At 42.4% G+C, this 25,762-nt stretch overlaps 1 protein-coding gene across 1 annotated transcript in view; it reads left to right on the forward strand.

The window, feature by feature from the left end:
• SDK2 (sidekick cell adhesion molecule 2) overlaps window positions 1–25,762 on the forward strand; it is a 247,810-nt gene that overhangs the window by 204,198 nt on the left and 17,850 nt on the right. The window contains exons 40-44 of the mRNA XM_036755650.1: window positions 2,436–2,561; window positions 14,799–14,963; window positions 16,334–16,474; window positions 17,394–17,532; window positions 20,818–20,944. Coding sequence (XP_036611545.1) covers window positions 2,436–2,561; window positions 14,799–14,963; window positions 16,334–16,474; window positions 17,394–17,532; window positions 20,818–20,944 — 698 coding nt within the window. The remainder of the gene's footprint in view (window positions 1–2,435; window positions 2,562–14,798; window positions 14,964–16,333; window positions 16,475–17,393; window positions 17,533–20,817; window positions 20,945–25,762) is intronic.

Consider the following 25,762-nt stretch of genomic DNA (forward strand, 5'->3'; position numbering starts at 1 on the left):
GCAAGCAAGCCATCCAGGTCACCAAGCCCCAGGGTAGAGTCCTGCCCTGCCCAAGACCGAAGGAATCCACAAAAGGCTGTGAAAGTAAATAGGAAGAATAGTTCCTTTTGTTGAAAGAAAACACCTAGCAGAGGGGGTGGCCTAAGCATTCTGAATTCAAGCCAAAATTCACCAAATGATAGAAGATTTAGGGCTGGAAGGGGCCCAGAGGGATCATCTGGTCAAATCTCTTCTTTTTACAGATGAGAAAACTGAGGCCTAGAGAGAGAGTTGCTCATGGTCACATAGGTGATAAAGTGCAGAGCTAGCATTTGAACCTGGGTCCTCTTGAATCCAAATACACAGGTATTGTAGGCAGTATTCTTTTCCCAAAAGGAGAAAGTTTCTGTTCTTTCTACTGCATAAGTCATCTGAATCCAAGTGGACAGCAATGGGAAGGAATTGAGTCAACCCTCCAGCTGTTAGCTCTATGGCTTTTTACTACAGAATGTACTTCATTTCATGGCATTGTTTCTGGCAGGTCAGTTTTTGTTTTGGGTTTCTGGTCACATTCCATTTCCAATCCCCTTCTCACAGAGTTGTGCCTCGGTTCCTAGGGCTCTCTTGGAACTCAGCTGGGCAAGAAGAAAGAGAACCTTACCCTGGAGGCCTCCCCTGTGGGCATCTGCCTCCAGCCCTAGCCCCTAAAATGCATGGCATTATTCAGCTAAGCCAACTTGCCCACTTACTTCCCTTATAAACACCAGAAAGAGGAGAAAGCCAGCAGGCTGACCAGTGGGCAGGCCTACCAGGGATAGGCAAGCAGGAAGGATTTGTTTTAGACTAAAGCATAAAGTGTCCCTGACTGTTTAACCCTCTGAAGGGAAAGGGGATTGGGGACCATCAAAAAAGCAAATTTTAACTATGTTAATGAACAGATCAGAGCCACCAGATGTTGGGCTTTTAAAAATAAAACACAGCCAAGTTAAGTGTAAGGGGAAAAAGTATCTGGGGTAAGCATAAACTGCTTCTCCCTCCTAGAACTATATTCCTGTTCCCTTCTATCCAAGTGATAGGCTGGGACATTGCCAGAGATTTCTGATCTGAAGAAAGATTAGAGGTCGGGGTACACTTATTGGAACTTTCCTTGTCTCTGGCTTGCCTGGCCCCTGAACCCCACCCTGTGTTCTGTGGCCCCCATGTTCTGAGGATGTCACAGACATACCCATTCAGTGGACTGGCACCCACCATCCCACCCTGATCACCTCAGCTACCTTCCATTTCTCTGCCAGGACAGTGCCAGGACCAGAGGGTTGTAAATAAACCAGATCAGAACCACCAGATGTTGGACAGAACCAAAGGTTGGGATGGATGGTAAATACTTGGGAAAGAAGAAAGAAGAAAGGCCATAGCTTCTTATCTGAGGTTACATTAGGCCTCAGTTGCCTCACCTGTAAAATGAAGGAGGGTTATCCAGTTAGACTGGATTACCTCTGATGTACCTTGGAGCCCTAAATCTGGGATCCTATGCTTAGGGGCTACCAAGCTCTGCACATCCCCACTTGGCCTCAGTTTCCCCAACTACAAAAATGAAGGGGTTGGACCAGAAAGCCTCTGAAATCCCTTTCACCTCTAAATCTATGATCAGTCCTGGGATCCTGTGATTGACACCTCTGTGACTTCTAGACTTCGCCAGCCCTCTAGATAGCAACATTCCAGACTTGGGCAGCTTTTCCATGTTTGACCTACCCTCCAAGCAGAGCTGATTTTGTAAAATGAGCCAAGTTTGTCTTTGGTGCTTTGCATCATCAGCATTTCCTTCACCTTTCCCCAGACCTCGACCCCCCCACCTCTACTCAACACTGTCCCTGGACATTTTAGTGTAAGAGGGATTTGATACACCAGCAACCAAGGTCTGTCCTGGGGCTGCCCCCTCCAAGTGCCCTCCTGCTGCCCAGTGTTCATTAATGGCCTGCTCGCCACCTTCTTCCAGCCAACTGGAAACTTCTGTGTCCTGTCTCATCCACCAAGGCAAAGCATTTTCTTTACCTTCAGTGGTCACGATTAGTTACTCTGATAAACTAATCTGTGGTAATGAGAGGGCTGGAGGAGACAAGATGAGCCCTCCCCATTCTCCCAGAAACATCTCCGTATTTTCATAAGTGGCTTTCTAGTAGTGATGCTTCCACTATTATTGTCTAACCCATTTAAGTTATTATTAGAAATTTTATTATTTTTATTAGAAATAATAATATTCTTAGAGTTATTATTTAGAATTATTAGTTATTATTATCAGAGTTATTCTTAGAAACAACAGTTGCAGCATTAGTAGCTAGCATTTACATAGCATTTGAAGGTTTGCAAAGTACTTTACAAACATCTCATTTGATCCTTACAAAAACCCTGGGAGGTAGGTAATAATTGCTGGTTGAGTGATTGACTCTGAATTCCTCCAGGTGCTCCCGGACCCCCTGGAGTTCCCATCATCGTCCGATATAGCTCAGCCATCGCCATTCATTGGTCTAGTGGAGATCCTGGCAAAGGCCCCATCACCCGCTATGTCATAGAGGCCCGACCCTCAGGTACGTCCTACTTGAGCTCCTCTTTTCCTGTCCAGCCTTCCTGACGTCATGTATTCCACACTCTGTCTTCTTCACTCTTCCCAGTTCCCTTATCTTGCAGAAACCTTCTTTCTTCTATTTGAGAACATGCTGGTCTTGTTTGAAGACCTACAGTATCTGAGGGTTAGTGCATCCTATATGGAGAAGAAGCTGAATTCTGGCTCAGAGGTCACCCAGGTGCTCCAGAAAGAACCAGCTTTGTGTTTTAGTGTTTTGCACTAGAGAGGTCATCAAATTTTGGCTACAGCTAGAAGACTATCCTTGCCAAAGGCAAGTAGTTTAAGTTGACAAGTCTTAGGTTTTTTAAGGCTGCCTCAACCACCGGTGTTGGAAAGGAGGTTGCCCTGGTTGAGTAGCCGGGAATCCTAATACTGCCTCAGTTGTCTTTGGCCTGAGCTATTGTACTCAAAAGACTCCCATGACCTGACATAAGGAGCATGCCCTATTGGTTTGATTGCATGGGTTTTACTGGAAAATAGAGAAAATTAAATTAGCTGTCTCCAGATCAGCAATCTCCAAGGTGGGGTACACACACACCCCAGGTGGTGCACAAGATTGTCCACTGGGGAACTCAGACAAAATATTAGGACTGAGGAGAACAGCATCAGCCATTCTTGGTGCTTCCTGCCTCTCTTGCCCCCTTCCCACCCTGCACTCAGGTTGCCATGAAGTCATTACTTGCCCATTTCCCTCCTTCCCTCACCCCATGTGTCCCTGTCCTTTCTACCCTGCTGCAGCAGCACACACCTCACCATGTCCCCTGACTGAGCTTCACACACACACACACACACACCCCTGACCCCTGCCTGGGGTATGGCTAGCTGCTCCAAGGATAGGCAGACCCTACTTCCCCAGCGACTCTTCCAGGGTCTCACCTTGAGAGAAGGATGGATGAACTAAGTGCTCCAGAACCCAGGACAGACTGGGAATACAACACAAAAAATCCCAGGATGATAGGAACATCATGAGCCCAGGGTGGCCCAGGAGGGGAGAAATGCTTCCCAAGGATGTGAGTTCTGTTATGCCTGAGGCAGCTATACTTGAGAGCTGTACTGCTCCCAAGACCCTCTTCCCGCAAACCCTTTGGAAGGCCACCCCATTGCCCCAAGGGGGACTGACAGTGAGCCTGGAAAGAACTGCAGGAATGAGAGCCTACAAGGAACAGGCAATAACTAAACTAGCAAGAAGCGAAGGGCAAGCAGCAGTGGGCATAGGGCACAGACAAATCTCTCAGATCTGCGGCCCTACTCCTAAGACCCACCCACCCATCCCCCAGCCCACTAGACAGTTTAGAAACAAACAAAGAAGGTCATCCACTACCAGGAACCTAGGGCCTCTCTAAGCATCTCACCACCTGCTATAGCCACCTTCTGGACTTGGCACCTGATCTCCAGAGACTATGCCCCACCACCTTCTATCAAGACAGAGGGAAATGTACTAGCTATGATTCAACAAAAGCCTTTGGATAACTGGTGGATAAGAATGAAAAATGTGCTCTAATACAGTCAGCACAGTCAGTAGTGTACTTCTTCCATTTGGGTCTATCCATCTTGAAGAGGGATCTTTTTCAACAGTGACAGCCATTCAAAAACCAAAAATGGAAATCAAGTGAACCAGACCTTTGGGAATTGTACACTAGCTGTGATAACAAACACCTTTGCATAATTATGGTGAATAAGAATGAAAAACAAGGGTCATAATTTAGTAAGCACTGTCAATGATGTACATCTGATTGGGTCGACCCGTCTCAGCAGTGACAGTCGTTCAAAAGCCAAGAGTGCAAATCAGCTGAGTTTAGAACCAGACCTTTAAATCTCTGCATACTAATTGTTAAACCACAAGTTTCAAAAAGAACAAAACATAATCACATTGCTGGAGCTAAAAATGATTACATTTTTAAGTGAGAGCAAAAAGGGGTTTTTTGGTACTGTGAATGAATAAAATAAGATAAATATTTTTAAAATATTGTTGGTTTTATTTTTATCTCCTCCCTTTTTTTTTTTGACTCAGTGTGTGCCATCAAAAAACCATTTAGAGACCATTGCTCTAAAGAGCCCTAAGTAGTCAGAGCCATTCTCATAGTTCCCACGGCTCCAGGAATGCCCCCCTCCTAGGGACTGGATGGCAGACACTCTGAGTTGGCTCTGTACAGACTGGGATTTCTCTAGAGCTGATGAATCCCACCCGCTCAGGGAAGTTTGTAACATAAATATGTACTCTCAGCCAAAGGATCATGAGTGAAGGGGACTCAGCTCAAAGCTCATCCCAGCCCAGAGGTAGTTTTTACCCCCACAGAGAGGTTTTCCTCCCCCCTGAGGTCACTCATTAGGCATATTCCCAGGGCCAGAGTGGTCCATGCAGGCCTAGAAAGCTGCAATGGCTCCATGCCTGGATCTCCCTTTCACAGCAGAGGTCAGACTGAAGGGGGCTGTAACCAAGGTGGCCACCTCTCCAGGACTCTCAGGGCAGCCTCTTTAAATCTTGTCTCTGCCCCACAGCTCCTATGGTTCCTGTAATTGTACTAGCCTCTCCTGTCATGCCTGAAATTGAATCACAAGAACTTCCAAAACCATCAGAGAACGAGCAGTTGATAAGTTTGCTCCTCAGGGGGCTGCTCTCTCAGCTCCCAGCTCCTAGCTGCCGTTTTACAGCTAGCTGTGACACCTGCTTCTCCAGGGCCCCGCTAACCCCGAGGAGCTCCCGGCCACTGCCGGCTACCTCCGTTGCTAGGCTTCCAAGCTAATCAGAAGTGCCAGAGTCAGGAACAGAGCTGCTGTCACAAGACATCGAGTATTTGGTGACATCAAAGTTTAAAGATTTAAGTTTAAAAAGAAAGGGGAAGGCATGTTTCTCTACCTATTATGATATCAGTCACTCAAGCACTATCAAGAAATCACAGTGAATAGCTAGTAATTAAAATGGAAAATATCCAATAATTTCAATTTAGAAAAAAAAAAGGAGGGAGATGTTTCTGAAACTGTTATAATGTCACTAATCACTCAGGGAAAATATCCAATAATTTCCATTAAAAAAAAGAGGAAGGAGGTATCTCTGTGCCTGTTCTGATGCCAGTAATCACTCAGGGACTGTCAAGAAATCAGAGTAAATAGGTAGTAATTAAAATGGAAAATATCCAATAATTTCCATTTTTAAAAAAAATGAGGAGGGAGGTGTTTCTGTACCCGTTATGATGTCAGTCATCACTCAAAGACTGCCAGAAATCAGTGAATAGCTAGTTATTAAAATGAAAAATATCTAATAATTTCAGCAGCTGATAACATTGATAACCAAAAAACAGTAATAATATTGATATTGACTTGGCCGCTAAGTAGAGTACCAGACCTGGAATCAGGACGATATGAATTCAAACACTGCCTCCGGCACTTACTCTCTGTGTAATCTCAGCAAAGTCACTTAACCTTTTTCAGCCTGTTTCCTCATCTGTACAAAGGGGATATTAATAGCCCCTGTCTCCCATGTTTGTTGTGAAGACCAAATGACATAATATATGTAAAGCTCTTTGTAAACCTTAAAGCACTATATAAGTGCTAACTATTATTATAGCAAAGCGCTCATAATTATAATAGCAAATATTCAATAATTCCAGGAGTAACAAAATATTCCAGGCCCCTAATACTCAACCACTGCAATAGCTAGCAATTCAAATGGTAAATATCTACTAAATCTAGCTGTGAACATTCCACATGAGAAGAATAAACATCGGTCTGGCTCTTCCTGCTCTGTCCAGATGGCTTCCCATATATACCCCCAGTGTGCCTAGCAACAAAGCTCATTCGGCTAGACAAGGGATCCTCAAACCATGGCACATAGTAGGTGCTTATTAACTGACTTGTATTTTATACTACCAAGGTATAGAGAAGTGTAGGACAGGGATATAGAATGTGAATATTGTAATGTAAGGCCTGTTGGTTTTCTAGACTTCCCTAAGAAGTCCAGAATTTGAGCCTTCTGCCCATCACCGCTTCCATAAGCCTTTCGCATTTTCCATTGTCCATCTTTTTAAGACATGCTGCTTATAAGACTGGGAGGCCCTTCAGTGTGTTCTTCCAAATCACCTAAAGCTTGTCTTTGTGGTACCTGGCCTTCCGCGTACCACCCCCACCGGCGTACCACCCCCACTCCCACCTACCACCATTCTTTGACCTCACTAACTACATCACTTCAACTCTTAGGAATTCATGCAATACTCTGTACTGAGAAATATTGTACATGATTAATTTCAAAGATAGCCCCTGCCCTCCAGCAACATTAGCTGTTGAATGCACACTTTCCAAAATGAAAGGAGGACCCGTCACATGCTCATGTACACTTGCATATACACACATTCTTTAGAAACAGATTATATTAGCCCAGGGCTGGCACCTGGACCTGTAGCACGACTATCTAGCAACTTCTGAGGTTGCCCCTCAGCTTTCATCGGGCCCCATCTCTTCTCTCCATTTGCTGCGGTAATGGAATAGGTTAAATAGCAGGAGGGAGGCCTCAACCTCTTTTATAATTTTTTAAAAATAAATCTTTATTGCACTTCAGTTTTTACACATCTGTATTTCCCTATATGTGCATCCCCTTTCTGCTTGCAGAGAACCACTCCTTATAACAAAGGGAACAAAGGGGAAAACAGTAAAACTACCAAGTACTTTATTGTTGGTGCTCCACACCCAAGGTGTGTGTGTGACCTCTGCAAAGAAGGGAGAGAGGCGTCTTCTCAAGTGTCTCCTTTGGGGTCACACGTGGTCATTATCATTTCATAGCATCTCTGTTTTTAATTAATCTTTTTGTTGTTCAGTTATTTCTGTCAGGATTGGCTCTTCATGACCCCATTCGGGCAAAGATAGTGGAGTGGTTTGCCATTTCCTTCTCCAGCTCATTTTACAGATGAGACTGAGGTGAACAGGGTGAAGTGACTCGCCCAGGGTCAGTCAGCCAGGAAGTGTCTGAGGGTGGATTTGAACTCACAAAGAGGACTCTTCCTGGCTCCACTTCACTGCATACTACCCCTTAATTAAGCTTATTGATACTGTTTTATTTGCATCACCTCCATTTCCCCCTCATGACTGCTAGGTAATGCAGTAGATAAAGTGCCAGGCCTAAAATCAGAAAGACTCATCTTCCTGAGTTCAAATCTAGCCTCAGACACACTTACTAGCTGTGTGACCCTGGGCGAGTCACTTAACCTTGTTAGCCTCAGTTTCCTCATCTGTAAAATGAGCTGGAGAAGGAAATGACAGACCACTCCAGTATCTTTGCCAAGAAAACCCTAAAGGGGGTTATGAAGGGTTGGACATGACTAGAACAACTGAACAACCACAACAAAAATCCCCCAGTATCCTTCTCCTTCTGTCTTCTTAAAAAGCCATTCCTTAATAAAGAATTTTTTTAAAGAATAAAGAAGAGGAAAAAAATAATTAATACATCAGAAAAAAATCCTATAATATTTAGTGCCCCATACCTTTAGACATCACCACTCCCCCAACCCCTATAAAAGAGGTAGGCAATCAGGTGGTATTTTGGGGCCTAAGATTGTTCTTTGTAATTGTGTAACATTCGTTTTCTTTCTCTTAAATTTACTAAAATATTAAATTAAATTTTATTTTATTTTCATTATGCATTCTGTCCCTCCACCCCTCATTTGAGAAGGCAAGAAAAAGAAAATCGCTGTTACATACTTTTAAAGTCAAGCAAAACATATTACCTGGCGAAGAATTCCCTGCTTGACAAGAGTTGCTAGGAAAATAAGAAAGCGGTTTGGAAGAAATGAAGTTTTGACCAACATCTTATACCATATGCATAGACCCACATTAGCCACATCAAAAAAAAAGTCTCCATGTACATTCTGAGTGTGCATCTCTATGTCAGGAAGCGGGCAGCACAACATACATTTTCCATTGTTTTGTGGCGATTTTTTTCCATTTACATTTTTGTAGTTCTTGTGTATATTTTTTTTCTTGGCTTTGCTTACTTTACATGGGACAAGAAGAAGAATAGAAATAAGAGAAGCATTTGTATATTGCTTTAAGGCTTACAAAGGTCTTTACAAATATTATCTCATTTGATAATCTGATATTTGATTTTATCTCAGTTGGATATTTCATATTACCTCAGTTCATGGACATCATGCTTCTCTGTCTTCATCATATTTATTGTTTCTTACAGCACAGAAATATGCATGGGCCACATTTTGTTTAGCCATTGACCAGTCAACAAACATCTGCTCTGATTCCTATTCCTTGCTACCACATAAAGCACATAGCATTCTGTTTTTGTTGTTTTCTCCATTTTTTATAGTCATGTCTTGTTTTCTTGGTCCTGTTCATCTCACTTTGCATCAGTTGATGTAAGTTTTCCCATGCTTCTGTGTACTCACCATATTCATAATTTATTACAATATATAATATTCCATTATCTTCATGTACCTGTAACTTATGTAGCTATTTCTCAATCAATGATCATCTATTTTTTCCAGTTCTTTACAATTATGTGCAACAAAAAACTATTGCTATAATTATTATGGAGTATATGAGACTTTTCTTTTATCATTGACCTCCTTGGGATATATGTTTGGCGCTAGGCTCTCTGAGTCAGAGGAAATAGGCACATCACTCATTTTCTTAGTTAACTTCCACATTGCTTTGTGGAGTGATTTGACCAGTTTATACTAAAAATGTACTAAAAACTCTACTAAAAATCCACTGATATTATGCAATAACCTCTCCAACATTAACAATTCCCATCATCTTGGCCAATTTTTCAAGTGTGAGATGAAACCTCAGAGTTCTTTTGATTTTCATTTCTCTGATTTTTAGTGATTTATAGCAGTTTTCATATGTTTGTAAATAATTTGCAATTATCCTTTGGAGAATTTATTAGCATTCTTTGAGCATTTATTTACTGAGGATTGGCTTTTAGTCTTATATTATTTCTAAAGCTGTCTGTGTATGGTATAAGATGTTGGTCAAAACTTCATTTCTTCCCACATTATTTTCCCACAACTCTTGACAAGCAGGGAATTCTTTCCTAGGTAATTTCTGTTTTTGGACAGATCAAACAGTAGATTATTGAGGCCAGTTGTTTCTGATTCTTCTTTCATCTATTCTATTCCATTTTTGTGCTTTTCTGTTTTTTTAAACCAGTATCAAATAGCTTTAATGATTATTGCTTATAACATAATTTATAGTCTGGAATTTTTTAAAGTGGTTTCCACTTTTTTCTGCTACTTTTTTTTTCTAAATTTCTAAACATTCTATATTTTCTGTTCTTCCGAATGAATTTTTTTATTATTTTGTTTAGCTCCATAAAATATCTCCTGGGTAATTTGATTGATGGACAACTAAATCTTTAAACTAATTTTAGTAGTATTATCTTTGTTTATATTAGCACATCTCTTACACAATGAGTGGATATCCATCCCTCCAGTTATTTGGACTCATTTTAAATTTAAATTTAAGCTGAATTTCAATTCATTCTTTATTTCTGTAAGAATTATTTCATAGTTGTTTCTATTTAGAGCTTGACTGTCCCTCCAAAAATCAGTGATTTTAAGTGGGATTTTCCTTTCTATTTTTCCTTTTTGAGTTTTGTTATTGCTAATGACAAAATTGTTAGATTTTGTGTATTTATTTTGTATCTGGATACTTTACTAAGGCTCTTAATTGTTTCAGTTTCTTTGCTGATCCTCCAGGATTTTTAAACTATCATAACATCTGCAGAAAGGGAGAGTTTTGTTTCTTCCTGCCTATCTTTATGCCTTTCCTTTCTTTCTCTTATCTTATTACCATCACTGGTGTTTCGAACTGTGTCAAATAACAGTGGAGAAAAGGAGAATCTTTGCTTAACTTCTATATTTGTTGAGAAAGTTTCTAGTGTTTCACCTTTGTGTGTAATACAAAGGCAGCGGATAGAGCCCTGGGCCTGGAGTCAAAAAGACTAAAGTTCAAATCTGGCCTCAGTCACTTACTGGCTGTGTGACCCTGGGCAAGTCACTTACCCTCTGTTTGCTTTAATCCACTGAAGAAGTAGGTGACAAACCACTCAGTATCTTTGCCAAATATGGTCCATGGGATCACAAAGAGTCAGACACAGCTAAATAACAAAGTGTTACACTAGCCTTTGGCTTTAGAAAGATACTTTTTATCATGTTAAAAAATATCTCTAGTGCTTCTGCTATCTTCTGTTTATTTTTTAATGATTCATTGAATCAACTTTTAATTTTTTTCTTCATTTCTTAAACATCATGATCACTGCCCTCTATTCCCTTTGTATATCTCCTCCCCCCCGCAAAAAAAGTAAAACCCTCAAGTTCACATATTGAAAATATTGCAAATTTTTCAATATTGGAATTAATTGTTCTTTCAAATGTTTTACAGGATTCACTTGTAAATTCATCTGTTTCTCGCTTTTTTTCTTTAGAAGTTCTTTTATGACTAGTTCAGTTTCTTTTTCTGAGATTGCATTATTTGAATTTTCTAATGATTATTCTGTTAATCTGGGCATTTTATTTTTTATAAGTATCCATCCATTTTATTTAAGATTTTTTTGTCATATAACTAGACAAGATAGTTTCTAATAAATTCCCTTACTTCCTCATCATTTATTGTGAATTCTTTTTTTATTTTTGATACTGGCAATTTGGTTTCTGTCTCTTATTTTATGAATTTGTTTTTTTCATTTTTGTTATATTGATTTTCTTTATTTAAAAAAACAGCTTCTAATTTTAGTGATTTTTAATCTGAGTTTTATTTATGTCTTCTCTGATTTTTAGAATTTTGTATTTTTGTATTTTGAGGGGTTTGGGATTTGTTACTTTTCTAATTTTTTTTGTTGCATGAATTGATTTATTTTTCTTTTTTGTCAATGAAAGTGTTTATTGTAAGATATGAGATATAAATTTTCTTTTAAAGACTGTTGGCTTCATCCCAAAAGTGTACATTGTATCATTGTTTTCTTTCCTGAAATTAATTATTATTTCCGTGATTTAATCTTTGATCCCCTAGTTCTTTAAGAATAAATTAGTTTCCATTTAACTATGAATCCTTTCTTCAGATGCCCTTTTTAATGCATTGTGACCAGTAAAAAAAAAAAAAATGTTAAATTTTTCTCCATTTGTTTATGATATTTTCATGTCTTAGCACATGTCTAATATTCATAAAAACATCATACACAGCTGAGGAATATGTACACAACTTTCTATTCCTATTCAGTAATCACCAAAGATCTATCATATCTGTCTTTTCTACAGATCTATTCAGGTCCTTCACCTCTTTCTTATTTGTAATTTTTTCAGATTTTTATAAATTTGGAAAGGTCACCCACTATTATATATATATTATATGAGATCCCCAACTATTATAGTTCTGTTGTCTATTTCTCCCTGTAATTTGATTAGCTTTTCCTTCAAGTACTAAGATGCTAGAGGCCATCTCCAGTCATCCTGATCTGTATCTGGCCACTGGACCCAGATGGCTCTGAAGGAGAAAGTGAGGCTTTGCACAGCCTTCCCTCACTTAAATCCAATTCGCTTGCAAGTCATGGCATCATCTTCCTGATGTCATGGTCCTCTTCAAGAACAAAAGACAAGCAACATGAAGATGATACTATTCCATTCAGTGCATGTATGTAAAGTAGTGAGGTAACTTCATTTTTCTGAATCCTTTAAGTATAATATGGTTTCCCTGCTTTCATGCAATAACATTCCTAGATGTATTCAGTAGGAGCTTCTTTCAGGAGTTGCCTAGTAGAATCTTTCAAGGTTGACTTTTATATTCTCTTGAAATATGTCTAGGTTTTTCATTTGGTCCCAGTTTTCCAAAAATGTCCATTGATTCTTTCATTGTATCTCTTCAGTCTTTTCCTGGTTAATTCTTTTTGATGATATTAACTTCACATTCCTTTTTTTTTTTTCAAACTTTAATTTTGTTCTCATTTTTTTTTGTCCCGTGGAATTGTTGAGTTCTAGTTGTTCCATTACATTTTTCAGAGAGTCCACTACTTGGATACAGTTTTCCATCTTCCATCTCCTTTTCTAAGCTATTTATTCTTCTTTCCATTTTTCCTCCCAAACTCTCATTTTTTTAATCTCTCACTTCATTTCTTTCAGCCACTTTTGTAGTTCTTATGACCAAGCCATTTTTCCCCTCTGGGTCTCTAGCATTATCACAGGGTTTCTCTTTTCTTTTGAGTTTAATCTCCTGGGTTTCTCTTACCTTATATGATTTCTTCATTGGATTCCCTGTTTTCTTCTATTTGCTTATATTTTCAGCCTCAGTTGTTGTTTTGTGGTTTTGCTCTTAGTCAAGTCCCCCTCGATCCTCTTGGGCATTGTTTAATCCTATCCCCTCTATAGGGGATCCTGTCTGGCTGCTGCTGCCCTGGGGTAGCTTGTTTTATTCTCACCCTCTTTCTCAATACCTAGCTTCTGCCTTAATCTTCTGGGGGGTCCACTGTAGGTTCTGACCTTGGCCAGACTCTGGCTTCTCCTTGCATAATCTCCAAACAGGAGTAGGTTACATCTCTTACTGTGGCCCTGACAGGCTCTAGTGGGATTCCAGAAATCACTCTGGTCTTCTGCATTATCCCCTGGCACTGGCACCAGTGCTGCCTTGTCCCCATCTCATGCTGTGGCTCCTAGTGCTCCAACGGATCTTTCTGAGCAGTGATCTTTGATAACTAGTTTTGTTCCTGCTTCTGTTCTAACAGGCCATAGTTGATTGGGGTTGGAATCTGTCTTCAAGTCCCCAGTTACTAGAGCCCATTATAGCTTGTCTCTCCCCTAGATGTCTGACTTCATTGGCTTCAGGTCTATTTGTGGGAACTTGCACTGGCTTCCCTGGCATAGTGACAGCCCTTTCCCAGTTCTGCCGGCTTCTCAATGGTTTATCTGAGTTTGCACTGGCTTCCATGGTTCATTCCTCTCCCCACTTCCACCTGCGTCTACATTTATCTGCTCTTGTGCTGGCTTCCCTGGTGCAACCGCTTTATCTCCCTCTACCAACTTCTGGCTGTCTTTATGTTCAGTTCGAGACTGGATAGAGGAGCTTACTTACAATTATTTTCAGGTTTCTTGATTATTAGTCTTTTGGGGATCCCTTTCAAATATATGGTGGGGTCTCATGGGACAACAGGGCTTCTCTATGACCTTTCACATGGTAATCTTAACCAGAAATCCATTGCCCAGTTTCATAGGTAGCAAGTACAGAACCAGGTTTCAAACACAGATCCTCTGACTTCAAACTCAATGGCTTTTCTATTACACCACAGTGCCTTCCATTGCCCCTCCAAGGAACTGACTTTTGTTAATTCCTGTAGGATCCAGGGTTGCTTAGGACCGTGGTACCCATACACAAGCCCTTCTCCAACTCAAGTAGTTTATACAGCTTCCTGTTTTATGAGATACCTGCTCTCACCACTGAGTCCCACTCTATCCACATGGTCAGGGCATGCTCCCTTGAGACAAAAAATATCCCTTCCCTCTCCCACCCCTGTTTTCCTGTCTCCAGGATGAATAAGTAGGGGAGCAATGGTAGGTGTTTGCCTATTCTTCTTAAATTTATGCAGTCTCCTCTGATCATTGCTTTCTTATGAAGCCATGATAAATTACATCCAATTAGAGAAAGGACCATAGAATCTTAAACAATATAAAGAAAATATCCATAGAGCAAGTTCAAAAAACTATAGAAGAGTGATTCCCCAAGGAGAAGAAGGAAAGTGGCTGAACCAATACTGAAAGGGAAAGCAAAAAAAAACCCCGATATTGACTGATATTTAAGCTATAAGATTATACTGCTCCCTGGATCCTCCACATTCTTAATGAAAAAGATGAGATTTAAACTAATCACGTCACTGTTCTTAACATTCCCTGGTATGGAGTGGGGTACTTAATAAGTGCTTATTGACTGACATTAAGGGTATCTCACATTCTTAAGGATCTTACAGATGAGAAGTCGTGACATAAATCCTTCCTGCTACAATTTAAGTTTCTTTTCCCTCTTTTATTTGGTGAACAAAAGACTGCTGATAAAGTTGGCTACAATGTGAAAGGGTAGGGGAGGTAGTCAGCTCCATGGATATATAATGAGAAAAGACAAGAGTCCCAGAGGTGGAGATGCAAGACAAGCTTCCTTGTCTCCCTCTCCTTCCTCCCAACCCCCCATAAGGTTAACCTCCTCTTCTCTGGTCTTGCAGATGAAGGGCTATGGGACATCCTCATCAAAGACATTCCTAAGGAGGTGACCTCATACACATTCAGTATGGACATCCTAAAGCATGGTGTCAGTTACGACTTTCGAGTCATTGCTGTCAATGACTATGGCTATGGCACACCTAGCAGCCCATCCCAGTCTGTCCCAGGTACTGGCTTTCGGGGACTGGGGAGAGGGGTGGTGGGAAAGGTGGCTAGAGGGGAGACCCACACAAAGAATCCAAGCATGCCACCTATACAGTCATGGCAGATAAGGGAAAGAAGGAAAGGGACAGCCAGGGTAGCAGGGGTCTTGGAGGTGGGGTATTGGGGTGGTTAAGATTCAAACCAAGTCATTTTCCTATATTCTTCAGAACAGTAAGGCCTGGGGGCATGGCATTGATTCAACTTTGAACTTTTTAGGAAACTGGAGGGCTTATCTTCTTTAGACTCAGCTGCCTCTTTTTGGTTACTATTAAAGGAATCTAGCAGGGAAGGGGGTGGGTTGGGGGGGGGAGGTAAATCAGCCAGTCAGTTTGAGATGGGAGTGTCAATGGGAACTGGAAACCAAGATCCCTAGAGAGACCTAGGGCACCATGCCAACAAGTTGTGTGTTTCCTTGGTAACCAAAAATACCCAAGCAGGGTCAGTAGCTTATGGAGAAGCAACCCCCAAGTATATTGGGCAATTACCAGGATGAACTAAGAATTTTCATCTTCACATCTCCAATCTTCTTTGTCCTTTGAGATATTCTAGAGTTGAAGATGGAATTGGATTACTTAACCCTATGCCCCAAATCCTAGTCATTATTTAAAATCACTTACAACAGTAACTCTGAGCTGGCTCTTCCCAACTTTCCAGCCCTGTGAAGCAGGGGTATAACTAAAGTTTTCTGTGCTCTGGATAAATTCCAAGAATTCTTCCTGCCCCTTTCCTCCTCCCACATACCCTCATGGGAAAATAACAACCTTCCCCAAAGAGTCAATAAAAATACCTAAACTTCCAGTCAATCAGCTATAACTGAGCACCGTACAACGTACTGATTGTCCTACTGGACTCTTTAAAGTAATTCAAAAGAGAGGGTCCTTACACTTGTCATACCCTATATCATACCCTTGTCATAGCTTCCCTCTAGATAGAGAGTGCATCTGAGAGGTAACAGTCAGCCTCAAAAGGAAAGCTATATAAAGTCCTCCCTGGAGAGAACCCATTCCATTGCCCCCAACCAGATTCATTCCCTTCCTCTTTACCACTAGAAAGAAGTTCAGAGTGAGAGATAGAACTGATATTAGGAGGTCTACTCCCAGCCTATCTACAGAACAGATTAGATCCTTCCCTATAATACCTCCCTTTCCCACCCAGGACTGAATCTACCTCTGGCCATTCCCCTATTCAGGGGGTACAGAATTACCACCCCTGCCTGTACTTGGAACACAGCTAGCAGGATCCCAGTTATAGAAGACATCCCCTGATTGGCAGGAAGCTTAAGCCAGAAAAGAAAGTTAGCATTCTAGGCACTGACTGCCAACCCATGTTCTAGCCCAGAAAGCTAATCCATTCTATGAAGAGTGGTGGTTCCTGGTGGTCATCGCCCTGGTTGGACTCATATTTATTCTCCTGCTGGTCTTTGTCCTTATCATCCGTGGTCAGAGCAAGAAGTATGCCAAAAAGTCGGACTCTGGTAAGTTGGGGGCTCCATTCTACTTCCAGACTTGAGACCATTGCTCATGTCCAGAACTATAACTGTGAACATTCTTACCGGGTCCAAAACCAGTTGGGAGCCAATGGAGAGCTTAAGAAATGTAGAGATGGTTTGTACAATTTGACAACAGTCACACCGGGGAGGGGGAGGGGGAGGATCTGACCTTTGCACCCACAGCGGTTGTAAAGTAAAGGTGAAACTCGTGACAGGAATGGAGGGAAGAGAGATTAGGAGACTCTGGAGAGAGCTAGAGGACCACAAGGGTGTAGAGACAGCAGTCACCAGAGGGAAGAAATGTACCCCACTATCATACTGGGACCAAGTCCTGTTGGTTCCATGCTAGTTACAGCTCTACTCAGGAGCCAGGGATCTGGAAATCACTGTTTTTCTTTGCCAAGGGACTGAGGCCAGACCCAAAGAATTTAATTCAGCTGAAGGAGAGATTTATTTTAACTCAAGGTACTCTGGTAGCAGGAGAGAAGGATGACAAGGCCAAGTCCAACCATTTGTTTTAGAGTGGTGGTCTTTAAGAGACCCCTGCCCTCCTCATAGTGGGGAGAGGAAGACCATGAAGAATACCATACAAAAAACCTAGAGAGTTTTGGTGGGAGTGACCAGCCATCAATAATCCTGCCTCCCCTCAAGAAAACATGAACTCGCTCAATAAATGTAGAATGAAAATTGTCCCTTCTCTTTCCTTCTTGCCCTCTCTAGTATTTTCCTATCCATTTCCTTCAGTGCTTTTAATCTGATCCCAACAGGAAAAACCCAAGGAGAGGTAGGGGTTCTCTCTCTGCTGCACCTTCTCCCACCCCAAAGTAGAAGGCCCCCAAGTAGTTTGGGGAAGATATAGTAGAAATGACTGACTTCATAATTTCCTCTCTTCCCCTTTCCCCAGGGAACAATGCTAAATCCAGCGCCCTGGGCCATGGAGAGATGGTGAGCCTGGATGAAAGCAGCTTCCCAGCCCTGGAACTCAACAATCGCCGTCTCTCGGTCAAGAATTCTTTCTGTCGGAAGAATGGTATCTATACCAGGTAGAGAACATTCTCTGGGGTGGGCAGGAGGCTGGAAAGCTTGTGAGCCAGATACCAGTGCCCCCGGAATTCCCAAGTGTGGAGAAGAAGGGCCAAGAACCTGAAAATAGCTAAGGGATTGAGGCCAGTCCTGAAAAATTTAAATCCGCTTAAAAGACTGGTAGTGGTCAGTGAATCAGGTTTCAGGATGGCAGGGGAGAGGGCTGCCAAGGCAACGCCTTACAAGTGGGATTTGTTCAAGCTAGGTCATTTCCACCTGATGTCGTAGGGTGTTAGGGATAAAGGAAAGGGGATGTGGGTCCTGATTGATCTTATGATAGATAGATAGATAGATAGATAGATAGATAGATAGATAGATCGATCTAGATATGTGTATGTATGAATGCATGTATATATATACACATACATATACATATATACACATACAGGTGTGTTATATACATATGTATCATTGTTTTATACTAATATGTCACATATACATGAGAGGAAGTATGGTGTAGTAGATAAAATGTTGGCCTCAGAATTCAAGTCCTGACTGACACATCCTGGATGTGTGACCCTGGACAAGTCACTTACCTCTTGGTACGACAGGTGACTCTCCAAAATTATCAGTTGAAGAGCTGGTGACAGTCCCCATTGGAAAAATGTTCTCATCTAGAGATCCCTATACCAATAAAATCACAGGTCCGCCCTTTCGTAAGCCATTATATAATTATCGTGCATTTTTGCTTGGCTTGTTTTCAATATTCCTAATATGCATTAAGGATTACAAAGCACTTTACATTTATTAATCTCATTCAGTCCTCACGACAACCCTATAAAGTAGCCTCTATAATTTTCACCATTATACAGATGAAGAAACTAAGGTATATAAGGCAGATAGACATAGCCAGTAGTATCTGAGGCAGGATTAAAACTCAGGTCTTCCTGATCCCAAGGCTAATATTCTAGTAAGTGACTCACCCAGGATCACACAGACAATAGGTATCTGAGGCAAGATTAAAACTCAGGTCTTAACCTGACCCCAAGTCTTACATTCTATCCATTGGGCTACCTAATTTTCCCTGTCTCTTCTCTTGGGTTTTGCATAAAGGTACTGCACCGATGCAAACTGATTGCTTCCGTTAGTCCGATGCTTAGGCATTTCTAAGTCAAAAGGGATGACCACCTCGGCCAAAGTGAGAATGAGGGGGGTCACCCCAAGTCAGGCTCAGTGATCCTGAGTGAGAAGGGCTGAAGGTTTTCCCCCAGCATGATATCACTTTCCTATCCCTTTCTCTAGGAGGAGATTAACACCCTATGAAGGAAAAGCATAAAGAAACATCCAGACCCCAAGTCTGGCTTGTTAGCTTGACCTAGAAGCTTCTGTCCCACCATGACCACCACCTGAAAAGAAGTACCTAGAAAGGGGAGGGCAGGGCAGCCCTGGCTGAACACCAAATGCTCTCTCTCTGTGATGCCATCCTTCTTTTCTAAGGGATCTTGGGAGCTCTGGGTCTCTTGGAAAGTAAGGAAAATTTCATTGGGTGGGGGTCTGGGGTTCTGTTGGAACTGGTCTTACCTCCTCACCCCACCCCTGTTTCTTTACATAGTCCCAGACATCCTGCCCCAGATCCTCATTTATACATACATAATGTAAAAGTATTTGTCAATCCCTCCCCCACAACATTCCCCATACTAGGTCAATCCTGTGACTACTGGGCTGTATCTTGGCCTCTAAGAATCAGAAGATAAAGGGCGAGATGATATGGAGAGGACATGTTCTCCATTTCTCACCCCAGCTTCATTTCAAACTCTGTGCTCCTTCCTGTGGTTGATACTTCTGCTCTGCTGAAGGCCACAGGGCTGATGCAAGGCTAGAATACAGAAAAGTCTGTTGGGGTACACTACTGTCACCTTAACTGACCTGGATATTTTATTTTTCTAGGGTTTAGGGAAAACAGGGAAGGAAAAGGGGCCAGCATGAGGGGTTCGATGGCTCCTCCCCGGGATCTATTTAGCATGCATGTCTCAGGCTCATCAGGAGAAGGCAGCTCACAGAGGAAGGGAGTTCAAGACTCTCCCAGGGAAGGCTAACAAAGCACTCTCTGTTCCCAGGGCTGGAGTGGAAGAAGCGATGTGTGTGTTCAGCAGGGGGAGGAAGGGAGGGAGGGAGAGAAGAGAAGAGAAGAGGGCTGTTACAGGCCAGAGAGGCCGAGCTCTCATCCCCAGCCAAACCCCAGGCCTTCCTAAAGAAAGAGCTGTTTGAGGCCAGAGCGTCAGGACCCCAGCAGGACTCAGGATGGCCAGATCAGCCCCACTGGGCTGGTTCCCCTGCCCAGCCACAACTGAACAAGAGGACATTTCACAGGGCACCTCACTATTCCTCCCTTCCCTCCCCACCCCACCCACCCGCAGAATACACAGACCTGGGGCCCTCTCTACACCCACTGTGTACACACATGCCATATACACATGCCCCAAGCTACCCAAAGCTGCTTCTAGCTCTCGATCATAGCTGCCTGTATGAGAAAGTGTTGACACTGTGATCTTCCACCCTGGCACTCTCTGTGACTTATGCTCAGAACAGCAGCAGGTCACCAGCTTGTTTTCAGTCACCTCCTTCGAGATGAATAGGACCTACTGAGATTGTGTGGAAGGAGCTCAGGTAGAGAGGAGGTAGGGACGTCTTTGATACCAGGTTATTCCTTAGAAGCAGTACCAGTCATTCACCCTGCTGCAGAGACAGTTCTGAGTCAAAGCCACCCTCTTAGCAAAGCTGATTTTCTGGGTGTAAGGATCAGAAAGGGTTGACCTCTACCCATCAGGCTGAGAAAATACACAGAACATCAGGCCCCATGGGCAGGAGATCCAGCTCCTTTCTTTGAGAGAGTACAGATAGCACAGGTTTCCCCAAAGGTCACAGGCACAGCAGTGATGTTCGTGTTGGGGGGTAGGGAAGGGGAGTGGGGAGGCAAGCAGCCCTCTTTTGCACTGATTGCAAACTCACTTCTAAATTACTGAAATGAGCACCATCCTTACGTCTGGCACCTCTCATACATACCCCATTATTCCTCCTCATGCTAAAAACCAGATGTTCCTCTGTCCTGTGTGTATCCTGATGACCCAGAAGCCAGACCCCCACCATACTTAGGGAGATGGAAGAGATTTAAACGACCTCGTAGCCAGAGCAGGCTAAAATGGAAATGTTAAGAAGCCCACTGTTTACTTCTTCTCACAGTAAATGGGACCTCATAACCTCCTTCTTCCCCCCTCCCATTATCCTGCTTTTCCATTTCTCTCCAGGTCTCCTCCAAGGCCCAGCCCAGGTAGTCTGCACTACTCAGATGAGGATGTCACCAAGTACAATGACCTGATTCCAGCAGAAAGCAGCAGCCTGACAGAGAAGCCCTCAGAAATCTCAGACTCTCAGGTGAGGAAAAGGGTCCAGCTGAGATCTAGGCTCCATACCCTGGACCTGGAAAGGAAGGTAGAGACATAATGCAGTCCTACAACAAGAACAGGGACAGCATACATGAGCAGCCCCTGCGAGGCTTGGTAACCATGAAGATGAAGGGCCTCCCAAGAATCCAACCCACAGGGCACAGAATCCAGTTATTGGCAGCCCCCTACCAATGCCCAGCCAATGATGAAAGAACAAGAGAACGTGTGTGTTAACACAGAATTCTAAGGCTCTATCAGAACAAAATCCACATCAGTACAATGCCCTAAACTTGAAGGGATTCCCTATTTGCTGAAGATTAATTGCTCAGAAGGTTAGCTGTCTCTAATGAGCTAGGCAGGGAGGTAGTGCCTCCTTGCTAATTTGTGGGAGGAATCATTAGTTATGGAGCTCTCATCTGCTTGGAGAAAGGAAATGAAGGCAATGGAGAGCAAAGCAGAATCAGAGAAAAGGAGCTAGATGGTACTATCCACACAGGTGAGGGTACAGATAGATAGAAAGATCTGTATAGATATCCACACAGACTGTTCTCTCTGTATAGATATAGATATAGATATAAATATATACAAATATAAATTTAATTATGTTATATAGCATATATAAATTTATCTATAGCTATGTCTGTGTAGATAGTACAGTGTGTATGTGTGTATGTGTGTATGTATATGTTCCAAATATGTACGTCTGTGTATATGTATATAAACATATATTTTTGTGTGTGTGTGTGTGTGTATGTGTATAGCAGCTGGGTGGCACAGTGGATAGACTACAGGGCCTGGAATCAGGAAGACTTATCTTCCTGAGTTCAAATCTGGCCTCAGGCACTTACTAGCTGTGTGACCCTGGACAGGTCACTTAACCCCGTTTGCCTCAGTTTCCTCATCTGTAAAATGAGCTGGAGAAGGTTTGCTATTTCAAACCACTCCAGTAGCTTTGCCAAAAAAGATCCAAATGGGGTCACAAAGAATCAGAAATGACTGAACAATGTGTGTATATATGCATGTATATACACATATATGTGTGTGTTATGTATGTATATATGTGTACGTACACATACACACACACACACACGAGAAGATCCTGCCAAAAGAGGAATTCAAGAAAGGCTTTGTGTACAAGATGGCACAAGCTTCAGCTTGAAGAAAATCAAGGATTCTAAGAGGTAGATATGAGGTGGAAGACTATTCCAAGCATGGGGGATCTGGTACCTATCAGACAGGAGATGGACTTTGGTTTCTAACGAACATGAAAAATGAATGTTAAAGCCCTTTCAAAGCCACAGAGAATTATAGAATTTAAGAATCAAGTTGAATTCATTCAGCAAGCATTTATTAAGTGCCTACTATATACTAGGCACTGTTAATAAGTGCTAGGGGTACAAAAGAAGGCAAAAGACAAGCCCTTGTTCTTAGGGAGCTCCCAGTCTAATGGGAAAGATGACATACAAAGAATCATGAGCAAACAAGATATATCCAGAGGGAAGGCTCTAATGTTATGGGAGACTGGGAAAGGCTTCTTGCAAAAGGCAGGACTTAAGCCAGGGGTGGGGAACCTGTGGCCTCGAGGCCATATGTGGCCCTCGAGGTCCTCAAGTGTGGCCCTTAGACCAAATAAAGGGCCACACTTGAGGACCTAGAGGGCCACATGTGGCCTCGAGGCCACAGGTTCCCTACCCCTGGCTTAAGCTGAAGCCAAAAGGGAGTGATGAGGGAGGAGTTCCAGACATAGGGGACAGCCAGAAGTGTCCAGAGATGGGAGATGGGGTGTCCTATGAGAAGAACAGCTGGGAGAGATCTTAAAGAACCCCTATTTACAATCCCTCATTTTTTACTAATAAGAAAATTGAGACCCAGGGAGGTTGGGTGAATTGCCCAATATCACACAGCTAATTAGTGGCAGAGATGAGACAGGATCTCAGGCCTCTTTCCCAACTTGTAGGTCAGTGTTTATCATACTGATCCCCTAAGTATTAAGGGAACCTTCTTTTAAATGGGTCAGACTCCCATATTGACTGACTAGTCTGGGACACTTTGCCTCAGGCACAGATCATCAAATGCCACTCAAACCCTTCAGAAATGCAGTGCCTTCCACATTTCTTACCCACTGCCCAGTGATCTAGGCAGGCAGGCACTGGGGAAAGATCTGTGAAAGCCCTCTCCCTGCCTTACCTAAGCAGAGGAAAAGAAGGCAAATGTACCAGAAGGTATGAAGAGGACAGAGGAAAAGAGGAAAGAAGAAAAGAAGGAAGCAAGGAAAGAGGAAATAATGGAGGGAGGGAGGAAGGAAGAAAGGAAGGAAGGAAAGAGGGAATGGAGGAAGGAAGCAAAGAGAGAATGGAGGAAGGAAAGGAAGGAAGGAGGGAATGGAGGAAGGAAAGGAAGGAAGGAGGGGATGGAGGAAGGAAATGAAGGGAGGAAGGAAGGAAAGAGGAAAGCAAAGAAATAAGGAAGGAGGGAAGGAAGGAAGGAAAGGAGAAAATGAGGGAAGAAGGAAGGATTTATATAGCACCTATTATGTACCAGGTATTGTGTTTTGCAAGTATCATCTCATTTGAGCCTAACAACAACCCTGGGAGAAAAGTGCTATATGATCCCTGTATTATGAGGAAACTTACACAAACAAGAGTTAAGTGACTTGCCTAGGACCACACAGCTAGTGAGTATCTGAGGTCAGATTTGAACTCAGGTCTTCCTGACTTCCAGCATTCTGTCCACTGTACCACGTGGCCATCTGCGGATCCATGAGGCTACAGGCACTTGAAACATACTACTTCTTTGTCTGCAGAGCCCACTGCTCATGCTGTGTGTAACCGTAAGATCATGGAACTTAGAACCAAAAGCATCCTTAGAGGTTTTCATTTGACAGATAAGGAATTGGCATCTAGAAAGAAGGAATGACTTATTAGCAGTCACAAAAAATTTGAAGCAGGTCTTCTGGCTTCAAATCTAGGACCCTTTCTACTGTGATGTGCCAAAGATATAAACAGCAAAAACCTAACTTCCAGGTCCAAAGCTGCCCCTGAAAGAGATAATCAATTTAGACTGAGTTTGCATAGAGAGTTAGAAGGGAAATGGAAGTGATATTAATCAAAGTAACTTGGAATGAGTCCTTGACCCTGTCCTAACTTGGACTCAGTGTGATCCCACTGTGATTTCCACTTGTTAGCATAACCCCAGAGCACCCAGGCAGCATAGCATATGGAGAAATTACTGTGCCTGTCCAGCAAAGTCCCAATTAGTGCACATAATTGAATCTTCTGAAGCAGCCATACGTATGTTAATTTACACTATATGAATTCCCATATAAAATATGGGAATTGGTGCAAAATGGCACAAAATAGATGAGATTATGTGAAATAAGGTAATTGTTTCTAATCCAATGGAAATATACAAGGTGAATTCGAACAATAGGATCACTTCAGGGGAATCACTCAAATCAGGACATAGTTGCAATCCCTGTTACTGCGGAGGCAGAGGCTGATGGATCACTTAAGCTCGGTTCTCAGCTACAGTGGTCTGAACCAAACCAACGTCCACACGAAGTCCAGCACCAGCGTGGTAAATCCCTTGGAGGTAGGGGAGCTGCCTCACTGCCCACGGAGGAGAGAGCCAGTCCAGGTCAGAAATGAATGGGTCAAGGCTCCCTTGATAATAAGAATCAGGATTGATTGAATTTCCAGCCTGGGCAAGATAGGGATACCCTGGCTTAAAATTAAAAAAAAAAAAGATTACTGTATTTAAAATCTGAAGACTGAGTTCTTGTTTCACTTCTGACATTTTGTAGCTATGTGAGCATTGGCAAATCACTTAATATCTCTTAGATTCAGTTTCCTCTTCTGAAAAATGGGGGTGAAAATAACATGCCATGTGTGTCAGAAGGTCATTTTGAGAAAAGTGCTTTGGAAACCTCAATGTTCTAGTTTAAAAATAGGAGGAATGATAATAAATAGCAATTAATTAGCCCTTTAAGGTTTGCAGAGCTTCGTGCATGTGTTTATTTCATTCAGTCCTCAGAACCCTGTAATGCAGGCGCCATTTTTACTCTTACTTTGCAAATGAGGACACTGAGACTGAAGGTTAAAGTGACTTGCCTGGGGCATCCCAACACAGATGGTAAGTATCTGAGGTCAGGTGTTGAGTTCAGATCTTCCTGACTCCAAGTCCAGCATTCTATCCACCGAGCCTCCTAACTGACATTCCCAAAACTGGGAATAGGACCCTGTTCCTGACTTGGTATAGACACGTATAGGAAGGCATGGAACCTTTTACAAATGCATGAGTTTATCTGATTTCCGCTCCTCTCCTCTCCTCTCCCCTCCTGGAAGTGGTACAGTACAGAGGCTGCTTAGACACCTGTCACTTTATGGACAAAGGAAAAAGAGGCAGCCACCTCCCAAAGCGCACCTCCCTTTTGCTCCCCATGACCTTCTGTACTTTCCCTGGGCACACTAGAGATATTTCTTTACTTTGAAAGACCCATGATCTTCCCGACCAATACTTCTTCCTCCCATCATGGGTATAGATCCCTGCATGTCTATGCCTTCTCGTCCCATTCTCTTGTCACTCTCATCCATGTCTTTTCCATAAATCCTTCTAAAGGGATCTACCCAGTGGATCAGAAACCTTTCTGTGGTCATTGTCATGTTTCATAGATGCCAGTACAATGCTTGAACTATCCATTTGTTGTCCTTCACTCAGAAATAATCTATGGACCTATCTATGCCATGGACCCCTGTCTAGTCAAGCCTAGAGACCCCTTCCTAGAACAATGTTTTAAAAAGGCGTAAAA

Source organism: Trichosurus vulpecula, chromosome 4 (genome assembly GCF_011100635.1).
Source record: "Trichosurus vulpecula isolate mTriVul1 chromosome 4, mTriVul1.pri, whole genome shotgun sequence".
Lineage (NCBI taxonomy): Eukaryota > Metazoa > Chordata > Mammalia > Diprotodontia > Phalangeridae > Trichosurus > Trichosurus vulpecula.